Source organism: Panulirus ornatus, chromosome 42, assembly GCF_036320965.1.
Source record: "Panulirus ornatus isolate Po-2019 chromosome 42, ASM3632096v1, whole genome shotgun sequence".
NCBI classification, from domain to species: domain Eukaryota; kingdom Metazoa; phylum Arthropoda; class Malacostraca; order Decapoda; family Palinuridae; genus Panulirus; species Panulirus ornatus.
In genome coordinates this window covers 23,588,184-23,614,519 of record NC_092265.1, presented here as the reverse complement: position 1 = coordinate 23,614,519, position 26,336 = coordinate 23,588,184, and the positions used below count along the sequence as shown (strand labels likewise).

The 26,336-nt window shown below is 44.1% G+C and overlaps 1 protein-coding gene across 12 annotated transcripts in view; it reads right to left on the bottom strand.

Moving 5' to 3' along the window:
* LOC139761978 (protein turtle homolog B-like) overlaps positions 1 to 26,336 on the bottom strand; it is a 514,207-nt gene that overhangs the window by 310,852 nt on the left and 177,019 nt on the right. For all 12 annotated transcript variants that reach the window (XM_071686726.1, XM_071686724.1, XM_071686729.1 and 9 more), the window contains exons 5-7: positions 25,857 to 25,979; positions 18,114 to 18,282; positions 12,143 to 12,261 (exon numbers count right to left, since the gene is read on the bottom strand). In XM_071686726.1, the coding sequence (XP_071542827.1) occupies positions 12,143 to 12,261; positions 18,114 to 18,234 (240 nt within the window). In that variant the 5' untranslated portion in view covers positions 18,235 to 18,282; positions 25,857 to 25,979. The remainder of the gene's footprint in view (positions 1 to 12,142; positions 12,262 to 18,113; positions 18,283 to 25,856; positions 25,980 to 26,336) is intronic.

Below are 26,336 nucleotides of genomic sequence, written 5' to 3'. Positions count from 1 at the left end.
TCTTCTGGTAAAAAGTCCTTGATGCATTTAATAGCTTTCCCTTTACCCTGTATATCTGTAGCACCTACCATACGGTTTCTCCAGTTCCATAAATGCCAATACAGTCACTTCTTTCTTCAAGTAGTTCTCAAAAAATTCTTCTGAGTGACCACCTCATTCACACATGCTCTATCTTTCCTTAAGTTACAAGGATCCCATCCAACTGGGTATTGTGCACATGCAACCACTCTCTAAGGCAACACTCCCATATTCTTTACCCTTGTATACTCAGCAAACATACACCTCTTTAACTGAAGCACTCACATTTGTCCCTCTTGTCTTTTGTCTTCTGCTAGCTCTCAGGCATTTCACCTTGGGCCACAGAAACATTGATAAACCAATCAGCAGTATACAAAAACACATATACAAGGGCAAAAAATGTGTGAGGAATGCATTAAATGTGAAGCCATCTTAAATGGACAACATCAAGGCATTATGTAGTAGATGTGCTGAGAAACCTGGCTTTTTTGCGCTAGTATAATTTCCACGATAACAAAAGAAGTTAAATGACTACATGTAGTGAGGACTTTTTTCAGTATGCCTAACAGGCTAACCATTCCTATACTCATAAAAGAATATTATAGGAAACACATCCATTCCCATCATGGAGAATCTTAGCCACACCCTCATAGATCAGGTCAAAGACCAGGGTATGGCAAAGATATACCTGATCTGAACAATGGGGGTCAGGTCACAGGCAAGTTGTTTCGAGAGTATGGTGACTTTTGCCTTTGACATGACCCCTAATGGTCAAATCAAAGTCCATTACCCATAAGTGTGAGTTAGCAAGTCACCTCCTTTAGTATCGATCAGCAAGTCATCCTCATCACAATTCCAAAGAATAGGTCCTTGAGAGTTAACTGTCTTCTATACCTTTTTCCCATACAATTTCAAAATCAATATATCATCTCTATGTTACACTCTGTTCCTACATGGCTATTTTCCAATTAGTTTATATACCAAGGGGTGAGGAAACTTCTACTTTACTGGTCTAGCTGTATTAATACTTACTACAAATTAAGAGTACTTATTCATCTGTGATATCTCCCTTAACCTAGTTAGAGAACATCACTTGTTTCTGTTATATGTCTTTCCCATGTAATACTATCAGAAGTTAGAGGGCTCACACCCCTTAACACAGATGTGGGTCACACTCTTTAGTAAAGGTCAATGGGTCACACCATCATTGTAAAGGTCTGTGTCACATCCCTTAGTATCTGGGTTGGACCATTACAACATGTCAGTGAGTCATGCCTCTGATACAATACAATATGAGTCAGTTGGTCTCATTTTAAATATAAATCAGTGGATCAAGCCCTTTACCATTGGTCAGCAAGTATCACCACTAGCATATGGCAGTACATCTTGCCCCTTAAACTATGTAAGTAGGTGACACCTCCACAGTTTGGGCCAGTGGTTCAAAACATTAAGCATAAGGCAGTACAGTACATGTTAAAACAGTGTGCCTTATACCAATAATACCTGCTCTAGATCTAAAGTAGCCATGATAATCAAATCATCTCTCCATTAACCTAAGCGACACTGACAGAAAGGGAAAAAGCTAACCTTCATACTTATTTTGTGATGGTCTGGGAAGTCTTCTACCAGACAGCTTAGGATGGGCCAAGCTTAGTGTTGCTCCTCTGCTCTGCCACACAGGTGGAGACTATGCCCAAAAGGTCTATGTAACCATCATATCCTACCTGGTCTCCGATATTATGTTGGTATTTGTCTATGACAATTCAAATTTCTCCGCTGTACAGTCCATAGTAATTCTAATGGCTGTTAAGTATTCGTTAAACAATTTTAGGGTTAATACATATTCATTTATTTATTTATTTTGCTTTGTCGCTGTCTCCCATGTTTGCGAGGTAGCGCAAGGAAACAGACGAAAGAAACGGCCCAACCCACCCCCATACACATGTATATACATAAACGTCCACACACGCAAATATACATACTTATACATCTCAATGTACACATATATATATACACACACAGACACATACATATATACCCATGCACACAATTCACACTGTCTGCCTTTATTCATTCCCATCGCCACCTTGCCACACATGGAATACCATCCCCCTCCCCCCTCATGTGTGCGAGGTAGCGCTAGGAAAAGACAACAAAGGCCTCATTCGTTCACACGCAGTCTCTAGCTGTCATGCAATAATGCCCGAAACCACAGCTCCCTTTCCACATCCAGGTCCCACACAACTTTCCATGGTTTACCCCAGACGCTTCACATGCCCTGATTCAATCCACTGACAGCACGTCAACCCCGGTATACCACATCGATCCAATTCACTCTATTCCTTGCCCGCCTTTCACCCTCCTGCATGTTCAGGCCCCGATCACTCAAAATCTTTTTCACTCTCAACCACACTCTTTTTATTGCCACACATCTCTCTTACCCTATTAGTACTTACTCGATCAAACCACCTCACACCACATATTGTTCTCAAACATCTCATTTCCAGCACATCCACCCTCCTCCGCACAACTCTATCCATAGCCCATGCCTCACAACCATACAACATTGTTGGAACCACTATTCCTTCAAACATACCCAATTTTGCTTTCCGAGATAATGTGACTTACACACATTCTTCAAGGCTCCCAGAATTTTCGCCCCCTCCCCCACCCCATGATTCACTTCCGCTTCCATGGTTCCATCCACTGCCAAATCCACTCCCAGATATCTAAAACACTTTACTTCCTCCAGTTTTTCTCCATTCAAACTTACCTCCCAATTGACTTGACCCTCAACCCTACTGTACCTAATAACCTTGCTCTTATTCACATTTACTCTCAACTTTCTTCTTTCACACACTTTACCAATCTCAGTCACCAGCTTCTGCAGTTTCTCACATGAATCAGCCACCAACGCTGTATCATCAGTGAACAACAACTGACTCACTTCCCAAGCTCTTTCATCCACAACAGACTGCATACTTGCCCCTCTTTCCAAAACTCTTGCATTCACCTCCTTAACAACCCCATCCATAAACAAATTAAACAAGCATGGAGACATCACACACCCCTGCCGCAAACCTGACTCACTTCCCAAGCTCTCTCATCCACAACAGACTGCATACTTGCCCCTCTTTCCAAAACTCTTGCATTCACCTCCCTAACAAACCCATCCATAAACAAATTAAACAATCATGAAGACATCACACACCCCTGCCGCAAACCTACATTCACTGAGAACCAATCACTTTCCTCTCTTCCTACACGTATTCATGCCTTACATCCTCGATAAAAACTTTTCACTGCTTCTAACACAATCTCATGTTTACCAAATGGCATCCTAGCTTCGTCTCTTAGATGTATATCTACTGACTTATATTTCTCTCTTGTGTCTCCCCTGATGATGTGATTACTACACGAAAGTGCACTTGGGAACTTATCATGTTTCATTTTTCCCATGGACTCATAGGAATATATATATATAGCGCTACCTCGCACACATGAGGGGGGAGGGGGATGGTATTTCATGTGTGGCGAGGTGGCGATGGGAATGAATAAAGGCAGACGGTGTGAATTGTGTGCATGGGTATATATGTATGTGTCTGTGTGTGTATATATATGTGTACATTGAGATGTATAGGTATGTATATTTGCGTGTGTGGACGTGTATGTATATACATTGTGTATGGTGGTGGGTTGTGCCATTTCTTTTGTCTGTTTCCTTGCGCTACCTCGCAAACGCGGGAGACAGCGACAAAGCAAAATATATAAATAAATAAATAAAATATATATTATTTTATATTATATTATTTTATTTATCTTATTTTCCTTTGTCGCTGTCTCCCACGTTTGCGAGGTAGCGCAAGGAAACAGACAAAAGAAATGGCACAACCCACCACCATACACAATGTATATACATACACGTCCACACACGCAAATATACATACCTATATATCTCAATGTACACATATATATACACACACAGACACATACATATATACCCATGCACACAATTCACACTGTCTACCTTTATTCATTCCCATCGCCACCTCGCCACACATGGAATACCATCCCCCTCCCCCCTCATGTGTGCGAGGTAGCACTAGGAAAAGACAACAAAGGCCCCATTCGTTCACACTCAGTCTCTAGCTGTCATGCAATAATGCCCGAAACCACAGCTCCCTTTCCACATCCAGGCCCCACACAACTTTCCATGGTTTACCCCAGACGCTTCACATGGCCTGATTCAATCCACTGACAGCACGTCAACCCCGGTATACCACATCGATCCAATTCACTCTATTCCTTGCCCTCCTTTCACCCTCCTGCATGTTCAGGCCCCGATCACACAAAATCTTTTTCACTCCATCTTTCCACCTCCAATTTGGTCTCCCACTTCTCAATCCCTCCACCTCCAACACATATATCCTCTTGGTCAATCTTTCCTCACTCATTCTCTCCATGTGCCCAAACCATTTCAAAACACCCTCTTCTGCTCTCTCAACCACGCTCTTTTTATTTCCACACATCTCTCTTACCCTTACATTACTTACTCGATCAAACCACCTCACACCACACATTGTCCTCAAACATCTCATTTCCAGCACATCCACCCTCCTGCGCACAACTCTATCCATAGCCCACGCCTCGCAACCATACAACATTGTTGGAACCACTATTCCTTCAAACATACCCATTTTTGCTTTCCGAGATAATGCTCTCGACTTCCACACATTCTTCAAGGCTCCCAGGATTTTCGCCCCCTCCCCCACCCTATGATTCACTTCTGCTTCCATGGTTCCATCCACTGCCAGATCCACTCCCAGATATCTAAAACACTTTACTTCCTCCAGTTTTTCTCCATTCAAACTTACCTCCCAATTGACTTGACCCTCAACCCTGCTGTAGCTAATAACCTTGCTCTTTTTCACATTTACTCTTAACTTTCTTCTTTCACACACTTTACTAAACTCAGTCACCAGCTTCTGCAGTTTCTCACATGAATCAGCCACCAGCGCTGTATCATCAGCGAATAACAACTGACTCACTTCCCAAGCTCTCTCATCCCCAACAGACTTCATACTTGCCCCTCTTTCCAAAACTCTTGCATTCACCTCCCTAACAACCCCATCCATAAACAAATTAAACAACCATGGAGACATCACACACCCCTGCCGCAAACCTACATTCACTGAGAACCAATCACTTTCCTCTCTTCCTACACGTACACATGCCTTACATCCTCGATAAAAACTTTTCACTGCTTCTAACAACTTGCCTCCCACACCATATATTCTTAATACCTTCCACAGAGCATCTCTATCAACTCTATCATATGCCTTCTCCAGATCCATAAATGCTACATACAAATCCATTTGCTTTTCTAAGTATTTCTCACATACATTCTTCAAAGCAAACACCTGATCCACACATCCTCTACCACTTCTGAAACCACACTGCTCTTCCCCAATCTGATGCTCTGTACATGCCTTCACCCTCTCAATCAATACCCTCCCATATAATTTACCAGGAATACTCAACAAACTTATACCTCTGTAATTAGAGCACTCACTCTTATCCCCTTTGCCTTTGTACAATGGCACTATGCACGCATTCTGCCAATCCTCAGGCACCTCACCATGAGTCATGCATACATTAAATAACCTTACCAACCAGTCAACAATACAGTCAACCCCTTTTTTAATAAATTCCACTGCAATACCATCCAAACCTGCTGCCTTGCCGGCTTTCATCTTCCGTAAAGCTTTTACTACCTCTTCTCTGGTTACCAAATCATTTTCCCTAACCCTCTCACTTTGCACACCACCTCGACCAAACCACCCTATATCTGCCACTCTATCATCAAACACATTCAACAAACCTTCAAAATACTCACTCCATCTCCTTCTCACATCACCACTACTTGTTATCCTATATATATATAGGAAAGGATCACAATTTTGCGCGTGATCAAGATATTCCTATGAGTCCACGGAGAAAATGAAACATGATAAGTTCCCAAGTGCACTTTTGCGTAACAATCACATCATCAGGGGAGACACAAGAGAGAAATACAACAGTCAGTTGATATACATCGAAGAGATGAAGCTAGGACACCATTTGGTAAACATGCGATTGTCCAAGACAGACGACGAGCGTTCATAAACTTATCATTTTACAAATTATATCAACAAAAAAGTTATCTAATTTGTATAGACCATCACTAATATTAAGATTATAATTCTTTGTGTATTTAGTAATAGAAGATTCAATGAAATTTCTCGTGGTAATAGAGTTAGACTTAATAACCGAGATGGCATTACTCCAGTCGATACAATGATCATAGTTTTTAACATGATTAAACAAGGCATTTGATTCTTGTCCCGTTCTTATACTATATTCATATTGCTTAAGTCTAACAGAAAGATCCTTACCAGTCTGCCCAACATAAAACTTATCACAGTTTCTACATGGCACTTTATAGATGCATCCAGGAGACTTTTCTGGTGAATTCCTGATTAAGATATTCTTTATAGTATTATTATTGGTGAGGAAAGATTGACCAAGAGGATATATGTGTCAGAGGTGGAGGGAACGAGGAGAAGTGGGAGACCTAATTGGAGGTGGAAAGATGGAGTGAAAAAGATTTTGAGTGATCAGGGCCTGAACATGCAGGAGGGTGAAAGGTATGCAAGGAATAGAGTGAATTGGAACGATGTAGTATACCGGGGTCAACGTGCTGTCAATGGATTGAACCAGGGCATGTGAAGCGTATGGGGTAAACCATGGAAAGTTCTGTGGGGCCTGGATGTGAAAAGGGAGCTCTGGTTTCAGTGCATTATACATGACAGCTAGAGACTGAGTGTGAACGAATGTACATTGGCCATTGTTGTCTTTTCCTAGCGCTACCTCGCGCACATGAGGGGGGAGGGGGTTGTTATTTCATGTGTGGCGGGGTGGCGATGAGAATGAATAAAGGCAGACAGTATGAATTATGTACATGTGTATATATGTATATGTCTGTGTGTGTACATATATGTATACATTGAGATGTATAGGTATGTATATTTGCATGTGTGGACGTGTATGTATACGCATGTGTATGTGGGTGGGTTGGGCCATTTTTTCGTCTGTTTCCTTGCACTACCTTGTTAATGTGGGAGACAGTGACAAAGCAAAATAAATAAAAAAATATATAAATAAATATTATTGTTGATGATGAGTTTGAGGAGATATATTCTATTGGATCCAAGTTAAAGTACCCTAGATCTTTCATTGATAAATCCCTTAAGTTAGCAAAGAAATCATTTTATAGAGTTGAGCCCAAACCTCCCATTGACACCAAAAATATTTTAGTTCTCCCTTTTAACAATAACTTTTCTTTACTTCCCATGTTGCTTAAATCCTTTAATGTAAATGTTGCCCTCAGCAATAAAATTTCAATTTCTAAAAGGGGAAAAAAAAAGAAGGGGTCAAGCAGGGAGTGCTCATCCTCCATGAAGGCTCAGATTGGGGTGTCTGAATGTGTGTGGATGTAACCAAGACGAAAAGAAAGGAGAGATAGGTAGTATGTTTGAGAAAAGAAACTGGATGTTCTGGCTCTGAGTGAATCAAAGCTTAAGGGTAAAGGGAAAGGAATGGTTTAGAAAAATTTTGGGAGTAAAGTCAGGGGTTGGTGAGAGGACAAGAGCTAAGGAAGGAGTAGCACTACTAATGAAGCAGGAGCTGTGGGAGTGTGTGATAGGGTGTAAGAGTGTGTGCTAGAGTGTAAGAAAGTAATTTCTAGATTGATGTGGGTAAAACAGAAAGTGGGCGGAGAGAGATGGGTGGTTATTGGTGCTCATACACCTCATCATGAAATGAAAGATCATAAGAGGCAAGTGTTTTGGGAGCAGCTGAGTGAGTGTGTCAGCAGCTTTGGTGCATGAGACCGGGTATTAGTGATGGGTGATTTAAATGCGAAGGTGAGTAACGAGGCAGTGGAGGGAATAACTGGTGTACATGGGGAATTCAGTGTTGTTAATGGAAATGGTAGATTTGTGTGCTGAAAAAAGACTAGTGATTGGGAATACCTGGTTTAAAAAGAGGGATATACATAAGTATGTGTATGTGAGTAGGAGAGATGGTTAAAGGTGTGGTAAAGAGACTTTTGGATGTTAGTGTGCTGAGAGGGGCAGATGGAAGGATGTCTGATCACTATCTTGAGGAGGTAAAGGTGAAGATTTGAACAGGTTTTCAAAAAAGGAAGAGAGATTTTTCGGGGGAAGAGAGTGGTGAGAGTAAGTGAGCTTGGAAAGGAGACTTGTGTGAGGATGTACCAGGAGAGATTGAGTGTAGAATGGCAAAAGGTGAGAGCAAATGACGAAATGGAATGGGACATATTAAGGCAGTGATGGCACGTGCAAAAGATGCATGTGGCATGAGAAAGATGGGAGATGGGCAGATTAGAAAGGGTAGTAAGTGGTGGGATGAAGAAGTAAAGTTGTTAGTGAAAGAGAAAAGAGAGGCATTTGGATGATACAAGGAAGGAGTGGAAAAGAGAAGGCGGCAGGAAGTCAAGAGGAAGGTGCAAGGAAAGAAAAAGAGGGCAAATGAGAACTGGAGTGAGAGAATATCATTAAACTTTTTGGAGAATAAAAAGATGTTTTGGGAGAAGGTAAATAATGTGCAAAAGACAAAAGAACAAATGGGAATATCGGTGAAGGGGTTAAGGGGGAAGTGATAACAGGTAGTGATGAAGTGAAAAGTAGATGGAGTATTTTGAAGGAATGCTGAATGCATTTGATGATAGAGTGGCAGATGTAGGGTGTTTAGGTCAGGATAGTGTGCGAAGTGAAAGGATCAGGGAGAATGGTCTGGTTAAGAGAGAAGAGGTCGTAAAAGCCTTAAAGATGAAATCCAGCAAGGTGGCAGGTCTAGATGGTATTGCAGTGAATTTATCATGAAAGAGGGTGACTGGGTTGTTGACTAGTTGGTAAGGATATTCAATGTATGCATGGATTATGATGAAGTGCCTGAGGATTGGCGGAATGCATGTATAATGCCAGTGTACAAAGGCAAAGGGGATAAAACTGAATGTTCAAGCTACAGAGGCATAAATTTGTTGAGTATTCCTGGAAAAATGTATGGGAGGGTACTGATTGAGAGGGTGAAGACATGTACAAAGCATTAGATTGGGGACGAGCAGTGCGGTTTCAGAAGTGGTAGAGGATGTGTGGATCAGGCGTTTGCTTTGAATAATGCGTGAAAAATATTTAGAAAAAAAGATGGATGTGTGTGTGGCATTTATGGATCATAGAGATGCTTTGTGGAAGGTCTTAAGAGTATATGGTGTGGGATGTAAGGTGTTAGAAGCAGTGATCATGTTTCATCAAGGATGTAAGGCAAATGCAGGAGTAGGAAGAGAAGAGAGTGACTGATTCCCAGTGAAGGTCGGTCTGTGGCAGGGGTGTGTGAGGTTTTAATGGTTGTTTAATTTGTTTATGGATGGGGCGGTTAGGGAGGTAAATGCAAGAGTTTTGGAGAAAGAGGCGAGTATGTAGTCTGATGGGGATGATAGCGCTTAGGAAGTGAGTTAGATGTTGTTCACCGATGATACAGCACTGGTGGCTGATTCAAATGAGAAAATGCAGAAACTGGCAATTCAGTTTGGAAAAGTGTGTGAAAGAAGAAAGTTGAGAGTAAACGTGAATAAGAGCAAGGAAATTAGGTTCAGCAGGGTTGAGGGATAAGTTGACCGGGATGTAAGTTTGAATGGAGAAAGGTTGGAGGAAGTGAAGTGTCTTAGATATCTCGAAGTGGGCTCGGCAGTGAATGGAACCATGGATGCGGAAGTGAGTCACAGGGTAGGGGAAGGGGCTAAGGTTCTGGAAGCGATGAAGAATGTGTGGAAGGAGAGAACGTTATCTCAAACAGCAAAAATGGGTATGTTTGAGGGAATAGTAGTTCCAACAATCTTAAATGGTTGCGAGGCATGGACTATTGATAAGGTTATGTGGAGGAGGATGGATGTGTTGGAAATGAAGTGTTTGAGGACAATGTGTGGTGTGAAGTGGTTTGATTAAGTATGTAATGAAAGGTTACGTGAGATGTGTGGTAATACAAAGAGTGTGGCTGAGAGAGCAGAAAGGGGTGGGTTGAAATGGTTTGGACATATGGATAGAATGAGTGAGGAAAGGTTGACAAAGAGGATATATATGTCAGAGGTGGAGGGAACGAAAAGTGGGACACCAAATTGGAGGTGGAAGGATGGAGTAAAAAGATCTTTAAGAATTGGGGCCTGAACATGCAGGAGGGTGAAAGGCGTGCAAGGAACTGAGTGAATTAGAACGATGTGGTATACCGGGGTTGACGTGCTGTCAATGGGCTGAATTAGGGCATGTGAAACGTCTGGGGCAAACCATGGAAAGGTTTGTGGGACCTGGATGTGGATAGGGAGCCGTGGTTTTGGTGCATTACACATGACAGATAGAGACTGAGTGTGAACGAATGTGGCCTCTATTTTTTTGTCTTTTTTTGGCGCTACCTCGCTGATGCGCGGGGCAGCGATGCTGTTTCCTGTGGGGCAGTGAGGCTCCAGGAATGGACTGAAGGCAGGCAATTATGAATCTTTACACGTGTATATATGTCTGTGTATGTGTATGTATATATATGTATATGCTGATATGTAAATGTACATGTATGGATGTTTAAGTACATGTGTGTTTGAGTGGGTGGGTCGTTCTTCATCTGTTTCCTGGCGCCACCTTGCTGATGCAGGAAACGGCGATCAAGTATGATAAATGATACACTCTTAATATATTCAATGGTAATATCTAAGTCTTCCCACACTCTTCATGCTGTCAGGGGAGTATTTTCCAGTGCAGACTGTGTACTAAGGGGTACTTATGCCTTCAAAGATTTTCCCTTGAACGAATTTTGATCCCTCACAAGCGTGCACTTCTGAGGGTACAACCTCAGTGCTGTCAAACGTCCCTTTTTAAATTAGGCTCTTAACAATGTTACTGCGGGCCGTGAAAGGTATTTGCATACTTTGGTAGCAGGGAAATATTCTATCAGTGCCTTGAAAAGCAAGAACATTTGCAAGTATTTTCATCTTGTCTTTAAGACCCGTAAAATACAGCCTGTCACTTTACTGGGAGACACAGCCATTTTAGTTCTTTTACAGTGAAGGTCAAGTCAGCACACATCATTACTTCATAGTCTCTTACATATAAGGACGTACCCCTGAAGGCCTCAGCAGATAATCAAAACAGACACGACAGTGGGTATGTCAGCGTTCACTGCTCTACCATACTCTCTTGTACTTTTTTCTATTCATTTGCCCTACAGTGGAGAAGTGTAAACTTTTACTATTAAAGGATACAGCACGTTATTTTCATGTTATCAAAAATGTAACTTTTTTTTGGCGTAAAAAAAATCCCAAATACCCACGTAAGCCGCCACTGATCAGTATATTCATATATATATAAATATATATATATATATATATATATATATATATATATATATATATATATATATATATATATATATACATGAAATCCAAAAGAATGAAAATATCGACTCAGAACCGAATGTACTGAAACACGGGTAGTGGATGGCGTAGAGTTTCCACCTAGGCTGCCGGCCGACCAAGCCACTTCGCCAACCAAAGTAGGCGGCTGGTCGTCACAGCCATGTCTAGGTAAGACGCGCACCCCTAGCTGGTCGTCCATGCAGGCCGCACCTACCCCTGGCTGGTCGTCTGCTGGTCGTCACAACACCAACGATCACAACAGCCACCACCTCAAAAACCCATCGGCAGCTAGAACAAACCAGGTTGCTTCCCAACGCGTACCAAAACATGAATAACTTGAACCACACAAGCAACCAAAAACATAATAACAGTTTGAATTAAGTATAAAAGTGTTTGAAGTACTTCGGTAAGTGACTTTAAACACACTTTAGTCAAGGTGGGAGACTCGTGGTTCCCGGGGGGTGCGGGTAGACTTGCTGAATGATACAAGAACGATGACAACTGGTAGTAAGAAGGAGGAGCAATTGGTTAACGCCTGTGTGAAAGGCGGTTGTGAGAGATTGGGTTACTAATGTCCCCTGGGAGACAAGAAGGAGTGTGACGAACCTGCTTCTTCCACTGGATGATGTACGGGATTTTGGGATGGGAGACGGGACAATTCAGGACCACCGACTCTCCCAGTATAGCTGTAATATGTTCGGCGTCTCCGTATTGAGAACACGACCCTGGAACAACACACCATCCGTCATAACATGTTAACTAAGTCTCAAACACCTGCTCTGTAGTAGGAGTCCCACTTAACAGCAGACGAGACTGAGCCATTAACACCAGATGTACAAGGAAAAAGAAATACTTAAATGCTTATTGTAGTGTCCGACGTGTATCATAATATTCAATAATATAAAAGGCATTTTAAGAAACAGGGAACACTCAAGAAGATCCTATCAGATTATAATTCCATATACTTACATTTAACATATCACAAAAATATAACATCATGATTCAGTAAAATGCAAGACAGTATTTAATTCTACGACAGAAAACAGGTTCCACAACTGTACATCCATACATCAAGAGACGTACACTGATAACCTTACTTAAACAGAAAACTGTAACTTAACAATTTTGGTTATGAGAATTCATTTAGACTCCTTCCATTCGCAATATACATCAGTATCACATGAACTCTATCAACATTAAAATGAAACAGATCCTCCAGCAACCTAACTGTGTAAGACACAAGGTTATCTATAGGTGTACCACACAACCACGACACAAGGCCATCTATACATGTACCACACAACCACCACACAAGTCCATCCATACATGTGCTATGTGTGTGTGTGTGTGTGTGTGTGTGTGTGTGTGTGTGTGTGTGTGTGTGTGACTTCATAATGTAACAGCTTCTCAAACACACATGTGTAAACTTCAAAAGTAGTCACATTTCTAAAGTGATTATAGAATATGTCTCGTCCTTAGTTTACCTGTATAAAGGGGGTGGCGGCTGCTGCCCCTAATAGCATACTGTATCACCCTGCTTCTCTGAGAATATGTAAGGGCGGCGTAAGGTGATGCGTGCGTACAACACACCGTCAGATGTTACGCTGGAAAGCGAATGAATGGGTCGCTAGCGGCAAGCGGAGGTGCCTGCCACGGCCGGCCCAGCTAACATGGCTTCGTGGCTGATGAGAAACACATGACTGATTTCATTAATCCCTTTCAGCCAGGGATCCCTAGCAGCTTCGCCGCTGCAACTGCATCACTTCGGTCTTCAAGCTCAGCCATAATGGGTCATTAGAAGTCAGTCAGCGTTTTCAATATTAGGTAAAGCAATCCCTTTTTGTAAACCCGGGTCTATATCCAAAGTCTATATCTCTTTGCCTTTTAGCTATGTATGGGGACATGCACAGAGCTTGAAGGTTTTTCATCTCTACATCGCCTGTATGCCTTGCTACTCTGATCACATTAATCCAAGAGGTTAGTGTCTCGTCGTCCACTATCAGCATACAACCTCGACCTTGCCCTACAGTGCCTGTTTAAATCCATTCGTATTCCCACGTCAGTGGCAGGAGTTCGCATGCTTGAGCCTGGCAGTACACGTTACAACTAAGCCATGGCCAACTTTGCCTCATGAATGCTTATCAAATTGAGAGAGAGAGATAGAGAGAGAGAGAGAGAGAGAGAGAGAGAGAGAGAGAGAGAGAGAGAGAGAGAGAGAGAGAGAGAGAGAGAGAGAGAGAGAGAGAGAGAGAGGTTAGTGGTCCAATTCACCTGTTGATTAATGCACTGGTGTTGATGCAGCGCTTCTCAAGTATCATCAACCTCTGGTGCCAACTTTGGGGCATCATTAATATGCAGAATTAATCTGTGAGGACGCCGCCGCCGCCCTGAGCCTCACACACACACACACACACACACACACACACACACGCCACGATGTAACACTGTTTTACGCCGCTACACTGTTACTGTGTTACGTCGTCACGCTGAACCATGGTTAGGTTCATATCTGGTGAAGGTTGTGATGAACATGCAGGAGGGAATGACCTCCTCCCCTCATACCCACACGTATTACTCAGTCAACATTACTAAATAACTATAGCTAAGTCATCCCACTGGAATGTAACAGCATTATCATGCTTCCTACATCTCTACATGAATGAGATAAACCATCGTCACATGATGACTGTAGGATCTTTCCTCACACTTCACTCGACATGAGATGCATCTCAAACTCCACGTCTGACAGCCACTATCATGGGGACCTGATGTCTTCAAGCGAACTTCTCTAAGTCCCACCCTCGCCACTCCTCCACTAATGGTATTTACCAACTATGTACTGTGGAGAAAGCCTCTTCACTTAACACATCATGGTAACCTACGGATCCATAGTTTCGTTCATAAGCTCTCTTGCTCTCCTTATCTCATCAACACCTCCCCATTCTAAACCTGAACGCTGGCCAAGTCACACCTTCAACCTTCCACTCCTCTGGTTCTCCGCCCACAGCAACTTAGAAACCGTATTGTCTGCCTTAAACACTAGCCAGAGGATACTGTGCCAGCCTACTCCGACACGCCTTCCTGCACGGAACAGATGGGGAGGGGCTCTGCATTGCTACTTCCTGCAAGGAACGGGAGGCTAGGGAGTGGCTTTGTACTCCTCACATTTGCAGGAGGTCGCACCATCTCTGCTCCACTGTGTCACTCCCACCGGTCAGTACCCGTAGGAACACTGTCGTCCTCACAATACGCTCCTCACAATTTCCGTTATCGCCCCAACGCTTACCAGTCAGACGCCCTCTGGAGTGGGTCCTCCCTAACAAACGTAGCAACGAGATCCTCTTGGATTCCCTCCCATATTACCAGACACGATGCTGTTGACACTGCCTGGCAGGTGTGGTAAAGGCCAGCTGTTGAGAGTTTCCTCGGTCCCTTGAGTCGTCTAAAATGGAACCGAACATCTGAAAGACGTGCGAGTAGACTTTGCTGGTCTTCGAGACGCTAAGACACCGTAAGACGCTCGTGTTGGGTACTATGACATGTAACGAAATTCCATGCATAAATTTGCAAGCCATAAGCAATGTGAAGTGCGACTGAGACGGACGAGATCTGAATGTGGATGGTCTACTGAAAGATCATCCCTAGCTGGTGTCACCCAGGACTGACCCCTAGCTGATGTTATTCACCGCTGACCCCCAGCTAATGTCAATCATTACTGACCCCAGCTGATGTTACCAGCGGTAAACAGTGACTGCTAAACCATCCACCACCACGAAGTGTCCCACCATCTCTAACCTTCGCCCTAAAGGCTTCCATATTATGGAACTTGTGACAACGAAACGCCTCTAGTCTGTTACGAGTCAATTTTTTTCATTAAATGATAATTTGCCTAAATCTAATACATATGTATGGAACCAGTTGGGCCCTTAGTCCACCAATTCAACATGACTCATACAATAGTGTACTCTGCTAATTCATAAATCATACCATGCGCTGACTATGAGAGAAATGGAAGAAAAAGTTTTACCAAGTAACCGTTGAATTCCCGAAGTTACTACGAGACGCACTACTGATGTGATCTAATATGTTGAAGTCGGATGCTGGTGGCTGCAGTGGGTTGGTGTTGGGCCTCGTCCACACGAACGTGAATTCAATGTCATATGAAATTACACGCATGTCAGGCAGGGCCAATTTTGTCAGCCTGTCATATGAGCGTGTTCCACGCCCAGTGCACCTGCAGCTGTTCAATTTACCATATGTAATCCGCCACTCATTATTTACATGGTCAGTTCAGGAGTAAAAATATGAAATACATTTTGTTGACAGAAAATCACCCGAAAGATGCAAGATGAACAATCTCGTTGAAGAACATTTCACTTTAAAGAGTTCATCCTCTCCTTGCCTACGTTTGAGGTTACAGGAGAAGGGGTTCTGGGGGTTACAACATAGTAATGGTAATAATAAAGACGCGAGTCCATAATGAATGAGGGACTGAACTTGGCACAAGCTCCGGGCGGTAGAGTCTGCCACGGTCGCCAGGTGGAGGACGACACCGCTGCCACTCCAAGTCGTCTATGGACAATAGCAACTAATATTACGGGGCTGGATGCGTTGACAGGCGCTCTCAGAGGAGCCCATTTCCTGGGTAAATAGGAAAGTGGAAACAGGCCTTCACCTTCAGCATCGCTAGCTCGGCCACAAAGACAGAAAGAGGAGGTGACTGAAAGGGATGTTTACGGATAAAAGGGAATAAAAATGGAAGCGCAATAAGGCAGTTATTCCATAAACAATTTCAGATATAACACGCTCTTGAATCTGTGACTCTACCCACTCCACACACGTCCCTCATAATGGTTTCGAAGGCTCTTATACCCCTCACAGCTCAGGTATAGGACCAGCAACTCTTGTGTTGTTCATCTAATCGGGAGGACACGAGAGGCATTTTATCAGGGGGTACGAAGTTTCTCTCGGGTCCCCTTCCCTTCTCCATTAGTCATCGTGTTTTTATCCACTACGGTTTTATGCCATGAGCTGTAAGGCCAAAAAGGGTATGGAAGATGAGAGAGGGGTGGAATGGAGCCTCCGCTCTGTTGATTTTCTGCATTTTCTGAAACCCCACAGGGAATTCCCGAGCCCCCTTTCGGACCCCCTGATGGCCAGGGTACGATGTACCCCCTGCACGCCCCTCTCAGAGGCCCAGCCTCTATTGACATCAAAAAGCTGAACATTGTTACCCTGAGGCCTACGTAGCCACAAAGGCCTACTCTGGCACTCTCTGTGGGTTCTAATACTGACCCGTTTTAAGTATGTACGCTGAAGCTTCAGCACTCCGGCTGTCACTGCGAAGAGTAGCTGTGACTGTGCCCAAAGACAATCACTGGTGCAACCTTTGAACACGGTACAGTGCCCCTGCCTATCTATGGAGACTGCACACCCAAAAAATAAAGCTATCATCTCCATGTATGAATCTTACATAATGCTTGTTGGTTCGTGAATATCTGGGGAATGTTACTGCACAATAACCTAAATATTAGTCCAGTTTGACAGCGTGGTTCATCATTGTGTTGTCATCAGCTGTTGTGAAGCCAAATATCTAATTCTTCACAGTTCTTAATTTACGTTTCTCGGTAGTAAACCTATCTATTTTTGACCGTGTATAATCAGGGGGTCTGGCTAGGGTAGTAGCAATTTTCAAAACAATGATGTCTGATGCTAACTTATTCTTTAGGTAAACGGGACCGACTTTGTTTACACAGACGCTTCTAAAAGGACACATACATAAGCACACGTATGTACACACGAACAGAGGATCCGAAAACTGCAGCCATTACATATCATCTACAGTTCTGCCCTGTAGTAAATCTAGCCGGGATGTTATCGTAGCATTCACCAGCAGGCGATACAACTGGCGGTAAAGTAGTGAGCAAACTGTGCACAACACACTCAATCACATCCATCAACAGCCAACACAAGTCTGCGGGAACCATTTATCATGTTTCACTTACCTACGACTTGCAGCTGAAGAAACTGGAAGTATCTAATAATACAGACCTTATAAACCAGGCATGAACCTGCCTCTGTGATCACCACACGATTTAGTTTAATGAAAACAGCTTGTAAGAGACCAAGCTCCACAGTAACGTACTTTGAGGACAATAGTATGGGTAGGGACAGTAGCTACATTTTCTTCAGTGCTGTACTCTGGGGTCAATAACTTAAGGAGGGACAGGACCTTAGCTTGGGAGGAACTACATGTTCTTCAGTGCTGTACTCTGGGGTCAATAACTTAAGGACGGGACAGGACTTTAGCTTGGGAGGAACTGGGCTAACAATACTGTACCTAAATGCCTAGGACGGAACATGACCCAACAGCAGCGCATCCAGTGGTCGCCGCTGCTGTACTTACGCTGAACCATCGTGATCGCCAGTTGTACTGGGGGGGAGGGGGAGGGAGACTCACCTACGGAGAGGAGGCCACCAGTTGTACTGGGTGGGAGAGTGAGGGAGGGAGACTCACCTACGGAGAGGAGGAGGCCACCAGTTGTACTGGGTGGGAGAGTGAGGGAGGGAGACTCACCTACGGAGAGGAGGCCGCACAGGACTACCAGTGTGATGATGCCCATCTTGACGGGAGGAGGAGGAGGAGGAGTTGGCGGTGGTGTTGCAAGAGCTGGCCCATGACCGTCACGCCTGGCCATCCTGCCCCCCAGCGCTCACCCATAGTACAGGTGTGCCTCACCCCACACCTGCAACACAAGATTACTGTTATACAGGTGTACCTTACCCCACACCTGCAACACAAGATTACTGTTATACAGGTGTACCTCACCCCACACCTGCAACACAAGATTACGTTACACAGCTGTACCTTACCCCACGCCTGCAACACTACATAATACATATGTGTCTCAGTCCACACCTGAAATAAATGAGTATAAGCTTAAAATATAACAGGTGTACCTCACACCACACCAGCAAAACTACGTGACTTTATACAGTACAGCTTCGCTTCACCTCACACCTGTAACAAATGACATTACACAGAATAGGTGTGTTTCAACCAACATCTGCAACACTACATAGTGCAGGTGTGCTTTATTCTACACCTGCAGCACAACAATGCAAGCCTAAAAACCTTACGTCTGCCAACGTACGTTATAGCCAGACACGCCAGTGTTCTTAGGGAAACTGTACACACCTGTAGACTAACTGTAAACTGTACACACCTGTAGACTAACTGTAAACTGTACACACCTGTAGAGTGAATGTAAGCCGATCATATCTGCACAACAAACTGTGGGGGAAACATTATACAGTTACAGTTAACGTGAGACTGTCAGGATGAGTGGGGGTCAGCCACCTAGACTGACCCAGCCAGTCAGGTGAGTGTCAGCCGTCTAGACTGACCCAGCCAGCCAAGTCAGTGTCAGCCCAGGTGGATGTCAGCCGTCCAGACTGACCCAGCCAGGCCGGTGTCAGCTCGGGTTAGAGTCAGACGTCTAGACTGACGGAGGTCGACTGTAAACACCTACTGACTCCGCAATAGTTACTCTCACTCCTGCAGCAGAAACTTCACACTGTATTATGAAACCACGACTACATGTCTACAATAACCAACAGCTTAGTAACTGTAAGTTTATTCCTATACGCTGGCTATCAGTACTCAGGGTGTCTGAAAGCATTTGACACTAACCCGCACGAGAGGATGGTCAAGAAGCTGGATCCTCACGCAAGAATAAGGAGAAAGGGAGACTCCTTCGATGGACAGAAGAGTGCCTTAGTGAAGGGGAATAAAGGACGCCTGTCAGGGATGCCATCTCGAAATGGGTTTAGGTGACCTTCGGCGTATCACAGGGTTCTGTTCCGGAACCGCTAATCTTCTTGATCTATGCGAATGGCTCGCCAGAAGGTGCGGACTGCAAGCTGAGTATGTTTGCAGACGATACCATGGTAGAGAGAGAGAGAGAGAGAGAGAGAGAGAGAGAGAGAGAGAGAGAGAGAGAGAGAGAGAGAGAGAGAGAGAGAGAGAGGAGAGAGGAGAGGAGAGAGGAGAGGAGAGGAGAGGAGAGGAGAGGAGAGGAGAGGAGAGAGAGTTACATTAATATACAAACCCAAGGTCCAAGCGATGTAGTCTGGCCTTAACACTACTTAAACAAATATGCAGTTCCTTTAAACACGTCAGAAGAAAAGAAAACAGCAAAGTAAAGGAGGGAAACTTGGATAGGAAAGTCATAAGAGAATGAACATGAATATGTCATGTATTCCATCACCAACGACATGCATCCCTTCCCTTTTTGTTATAAAGACAATAATAAGGATAAAATGAACTCCAGCCACTCGATTCACAAAGTCCATGTTATTCCCGATGTTAGAATGATACAATAATTTTCACGAACTCTAATAAAGTAGGTGACGCGGGCTAATCAATGCTGGTATATTACCGCAACACGGCCAGGAAGAGATCGATGGTTGAGAAGGGAGCATATAATATACCACAACTTATGATGATTGATTAAATGAATTATTCAAAACCGGAGAGTGAGACGTGATGATCAAGCCTAATTTTGAAGACATTAAGGGTGTTGCTTTGAACTGATTTGAGCTTATTCTACGCAACAGCAATGTCGTTGGTAGAGAAATATTTCGTACAGTCCAGATGAACTCTGTGACCTCTAAGTTTAAGTCCATTTCCTCTCGTTTGCAGTATTGGCTCTACCGTAAAGAAATAAATCAACATTGACGTTGCTAAATCCTTTGAGTACTTTAAAAAAAATATCCAATAATTTGCCTCAGAGACGCCTCTTGCTTAAGGAGAACAATTATAATTCTTGCAGTCTGTCCTCATATGATCTGTCACGCAACGAAGGAATCAGTTATGCAGTCCATAATGACAGGAAGTTACCCCATTACTCAAACAAAGTCTGACTGGTAAGGGGGAAGGAACACGGCTATGTGCAGAAAACATGAGACGACATCCCGGGCCAAGGGATGTTTGGCGTTGGCTCCTGCCAAACACACACACACACACACACACACACACACACACACACACACAAAGAGCAGAAAAACAGGGTCATTACTGATGTCTTTTCATCCGTCCTGACAACATTTGGACGGAGCCATCAATCCAAGACCAGGAAATTCGCCCATTTCGATTCTATGTGTGGATCTTTACGGCCGATCGTGGTGTGGGCCAAGGAAGGGAGGGAGGGCCAGGCCCCTGTGTCGTAGGCCAAAGAAAGACAGAACAGACCTTGGTGCCGTGGGCCATGGAAGAGCGGGCCAGACTCTGGTCCCATGGGCCAAGAAGGGGCAGGTCGACCCTGATCCCATGGGCCAGGGACAGGCGACCCAGACACTACAATCATAAAATATACGGACGGAAGATGAATGGGGAAACATTCGGGTCTATTTTCGGCTGCAGGAGTGGACGAAGGATATCTTTGTACACAAAAAGTTAAAATATCTCTACGCTATACAGTCATTTATGAAATACGTCAACACATATACAGTCATTTATGAAAAGGTTAATTCATTAATATTTACTATAGGTTAAGTACTGGCCTCGCCAGGAGATAAGTTAATGGACTGTTTTCGCTCTGACTATATCTTTGCTTCCCTCTGTATTACCACATTTGCTTCCCTCTCTATTACCACATTACTCCCCTTCTGTATTACCACATTGCTCCCCTCTGTATTACCACATTGCTCCCCCTCTGTATTACCACACTGCTCACCTCTGTATTACCACATTGTTCCCCTCTGTATTACCACACTGCTCACCTCTGTATTACCACACTGCTCACCTCTGTATTACCACACTGCTCACCTCTGTATTACCACACTGCTCACCTCTGTATTACCACACTGCTCACCTCTGTATTACCACACTGCTCACCTCTGTATTACCACACTGCTCACCTCTGTATTACCACACTGCTCACCTCTGTATTACCACACTGCTCACCTCTGTATTACCACACTGCTCACTTCTGTATTACATCTTTATTATAAAGAAAGTGATAGATTTATCAATATTTTTCATAATGCTGTGTGTGTGTGTGTGTGTGTGTGTGTGTGTGTGTGTGTGTGTGTGTGTGTGTATGTATATATATAATTCTACAGCCAACCTGCTCCTTCAGAACCTCAACATGACCCTTCATATTTGGGCCAAGTCTGCCCTTTGGAATCGAGGTCAGACAGTAGATATACTGTGCCCGCCAAAGCCTTCTCTTGATAATCAAGGTCAAATCAGGAACTATTAATCTGTCACATATTTCCTAAGAACGCAAAACAAAGCTGAACTATTGGAAAAATTGTCCAAAATGAAAATCTTCGTCAGTGATCTTAACTTTACCCCCATACCATCGCTAAAAATATTAACTCTGAAAACTTTGACTCTAATTTTAATTTCGTGGAAGTTGGATGGGACGATCAAGACTTTGTCTCAGACGTTGGCACAGACCAGCTAGACCCACATCCCTTGGCTGGCCAGGCCAAGCGTCCTCGATTAAGTTCTATCCAACCAATTTCCCCCAGACGCTGTTAACGACGACACCATCCTAATAACTCCTCACTTCCTGAAAAGATCAAACTTTTGAAATTGATCACAAGGAAGGAAATTTTCTTTTTTTTTTATCAAAATCTAATCATCTGACAACGTCCTTTTTTTCATTTTTTCTTCTTATTACTTTTAGACAAAAGAAAAAAATTAATTCAAGACTGATTTCTTCAACTCCAGACGACGTTTAGAGCGAAGATAAAGTCAACTTTGAGTCAGTGTGGAGGAGACGGTGGTGAGGCTTCCACAGACTGAACTTAGTGATGCAAAACCTATGAATGAGACTCTGAGGTAAACAAACACAGTCTTCTAATGCTGAACTGAGTGATTTACAGGGGAGGAAACTGCGCTCCTCATGGTTTACAAGACAAAGGCTGGGCTCCTCATGGTTTACAAGACAAAGGCTGGGCTCCTCATGGTTTACAAGACAAAGGCTGGGCTCCTCATGGTTTACAAGACAAAGGCTGTGTTCCTCATGGTTTACAAGACAGAGGCTGCGTTCCTCATGGTTTACAAGACAAAGGCTGTGTTCCTCATGGTTTACAAGACAGAGGCTGCGTTCCTCATGGTTTACAAGACAAAGGCTGGGCTCCTCATGGTTTACAAGACAAAGGCTGTGTTCCTCATGGTTTACCAGACAAAGGCTGTGTTCCTCATGGTTTACAAGACAAAGGCTGCGTTCCTCATGGTTTACAAGACAAAGGCTGCGTTCCTCATGGTTTACAAGACAAAGGCTGCGTTCCTCATGGTTTACCAGACAAAGGCTGTGTTCCTCATGGTTTACAAGACAAAGGCTGCGTTCCTCATGGTTTACAAGACAAAGGCTGCGTTCCTCATGGTTTACAAGACAAAGGCTGCGTTCCTCATGGTTTACCAGACAAAGGCTGTGTTCCTCATGGTTTACAAGACAAAGGCTGCGTTCCTCATGGTTTACAAGACAAAGGCTGCGTTCCTCATGGTTTACAAGACAAAGGCTGCGTTCCTCATGGTTTACAAGACAAAGGCTGTGTTCCTCATGGTTTACAAGACAAAGGCTGTGTTCCTCATGGTTTACAAGACAAAGGCTGCGTTCCTCATGGTTTACAAGACAAAGGCTGTGTTCCTCATGGTTTACAAGACAAAGGCTGTGTTCCTCATGGTTTACAAGACAAAGGCTGCGTTCCTCATGGTTTACAAGACAAAGGCTGCGTTCCTCATGGTTTACAAAACAAAGGCTGTGTTCCTCATGGTTTACGAGACAAAGGCCTGAGTCCTCAAGGCCTTCAAGGCTGTGCTTTCCAAGACTAAAACAACGCTACGGTGTAATATATAAAGGGGGTCGCTTGAGTGTATAATCATTTACTGTATACACAGGAAAATTATATCAATTCTTAATCATCAAATGAGTTACCCAGTAATGGGTGTATTAGCTAATCCTTTGGTGAAGTCGCTTGAAGATTGTACTAATCCTAAGCACAACTAACATAGATTGTATTTAGTGACAATGAAAGTTATCATTGACCATCTAGTAATATAGAACAGCATATATATATATATATATATATATATATATATATATATATATATGTGTGTGTGTGTGTGTGTGTGTGTGAGAGACCAGCGCAGACATGACCCGTGCTACAGGACAAGAATAAACCAGTTTTTCTTATTTAAAATCCTCCCAATTCTTAGCCGTGTCTTGAAGAAGACACATCTGAGTTATACATTTCCCATGAATTTCTTATACAATCTCCCACGATCTCTTCAGCCGAAAAATATAAACATGAAAAACAGCGTAAAACGTTTATGGAGGATCTTTCTCTGTGTCTTGAATAACCCACTCTCCCTCGAGGAGGACCTACCTACTACGTGATCATGCTTTGGAAAACTGACGTAGATGACGCCACTGACACTGGCCATGATCAAGAAGGTCCTCACAGTGTCTACGTAACAGCAGCTCACCAAGGATAACTTCCAGGATTACAACAATCATGATGATAACAGCGAGAGAGAAAGAGAGAGTAACACAAAGACATTCTTCACTCTATGTTTACGTTATGTCATATAATTTCGCTCACCCCGACTCTCCAGAGGGTCCGTTCGGTCCGGACGAACACGGACGAAAACTGGAGTTATATATACGTCAGCCTTACTGGTGTGGGACTTGATCATAAAGTCATAAAACAGGATTAGCTGCGGCGGACGACCAAGTCCCTCTGGCTCCATTCCGTGCGTCCCTCTCCCTAGTCCCTCTAGCTCCATTCCGTCCGTCCCTCTCCCTAAACCCTCTGGCCCCATTCCGTCCGTCCCTCTCCCTTGCACCCTGCTGGGCTGGAGGGAATGGGAGGAGATGGAGGAGACGGAGCGGAGGGTCAGATCGGAGGGGCACACGGGACGAGGAACAGATGACATGAAGAGCTCAAGGAAACTCCAGAGGTGAGGTTAATGCGAGGTAAAAAGATCGAGGGAGAAAGTGAGGTGAGTTAGGAGAGGCTTCAGGGCGAGACGCGAGGGTCTTACATGTGGAAGGGTAGTCAGTGACGAGAGGGGAGAAAGTGAGACAAAATAAGCAAGCACAGGAGGGAGAGAAGTTAAGGAAAACGAGGGGAAGGGTGAGGAGGAGGAGACAGCTGGAGACTACAGGGGACAGGGAGAAGTGAGGCACGGCAGGCTGGAGTTGAGGGAGGGGTGGTGGCATGGAGGGAGAAGTGAGGGACGGAGAGAATGGTTAGAAGGGACGGAGGGAGGGATGGAGCACAGGGTGGAGCAAAAAGGATAGGTGAAGCGAGTCTGATAAGAAAAGGAAGGAGGGATAAGAGAGACTAGGAAGGATAGGAAGAGAGGATGAGTAAAGACTAGGAGGGACCTGGGGGAGGATGAGTGAAGGCTGGGGCGGGGGAGAGAAGCCATACTGCAGCAGATGCGGGGAGGTGAGGCGAGCCATGGCAGGACGGGGAGATGCAGCGAGAGATGAAGGAGATGATAAGAAACTGAGGACATGCGAGATAAGAGCCACACAGACTGAGAACATGAGAGATAAGAGCCACACAGACTGAGAACATGAGAGATAAGAGTAAGAGAGACTGAGGACATAAGAGATAAGAGCCACAGAGGCTGAGGACATGAGAGATAATAGCCACAGAGACTGAGGACATGAGAGATAATAGCCATAGAGACTGAGGACATGAGAGATAAGAGCCAGAGAGACTGAGGATACAAGAGATACGAGCCACAGAGACTGAGGACATGAGAGATAATAGCCACAGAGGCTAAGAACATGAGAGATAAGAGCCAGAGAGACTGAGGACATGAGAGATAAGAGCCAAAGAGACTGAGGACATGAGAGATAAGCGCCATAGAAGAACAAGAAACATAAATCTGACAAAACCTTCATTCAAAACAGGTGGATGAAGCAGTTGATCGTGGAAGCCACAGAGTTGACGGGTTGCCGCTACCAGTGAAGGTGTGTGGATGTGTTTTCGTCATGCATGAAGATGATGATTATATCTGGCGGGAAAAACCTGGTGGCTGACGAACGAGACACGAGCCGGAGATGAACACAGAGGTTAACATGAGCAGGTGGTCGACGTAAGCACTCTCGGTTCACACAAAGGAGCATTTGGCCAACATGAGCGTTTGGTCAACATAAATATCTTTAAGGTCTACATGAGCCTTTGGCCAACATGTACTCAACTCGATCACTCTTGTTTCACATGGACACCGTGGCCAACATAAGCATGTGGTCAACATAAGGTGGGTAGGGGTGGGTAGTGGGCTCACCTTAAGGGAGGGCAGAGTGTGGGCATCAACACACATGCTAGCAGGAGGCAGTACTGTATCCTCTAGACACCATGACGTCACACAGGCACCCTCCACTCCTCCGCCTGCACACGTTGCCGCCAACTGCAAGACAAAAGACGATCGTAAATGGCGGTTTCCGCCTCCTAGAGGGAAAGGGGAGGGTCTGGTTCAGTGGTCCAGCCACCTGAACACACTCATCATGTGCTTCTTACCTCATCTCTCACACCCTCATGAATGAGACAATAACAAGAGTCGGTCGGTGTGTGTGTGTGTGCGTGTGTGTGTGTGGGTAATACTCGTAAAAACAGATGGGCAAAAGATGGTCAGGGGTCTAAACCCACAGCTTTGTCATATATATATATATATATATATATGTAGGTGAATGTAGGTTTGCGGCAGGGGTGTGTGATGTCTCCATGGTTGTTTAATTTGTTTATGGATGGGGTTGTTAGGGAGGTA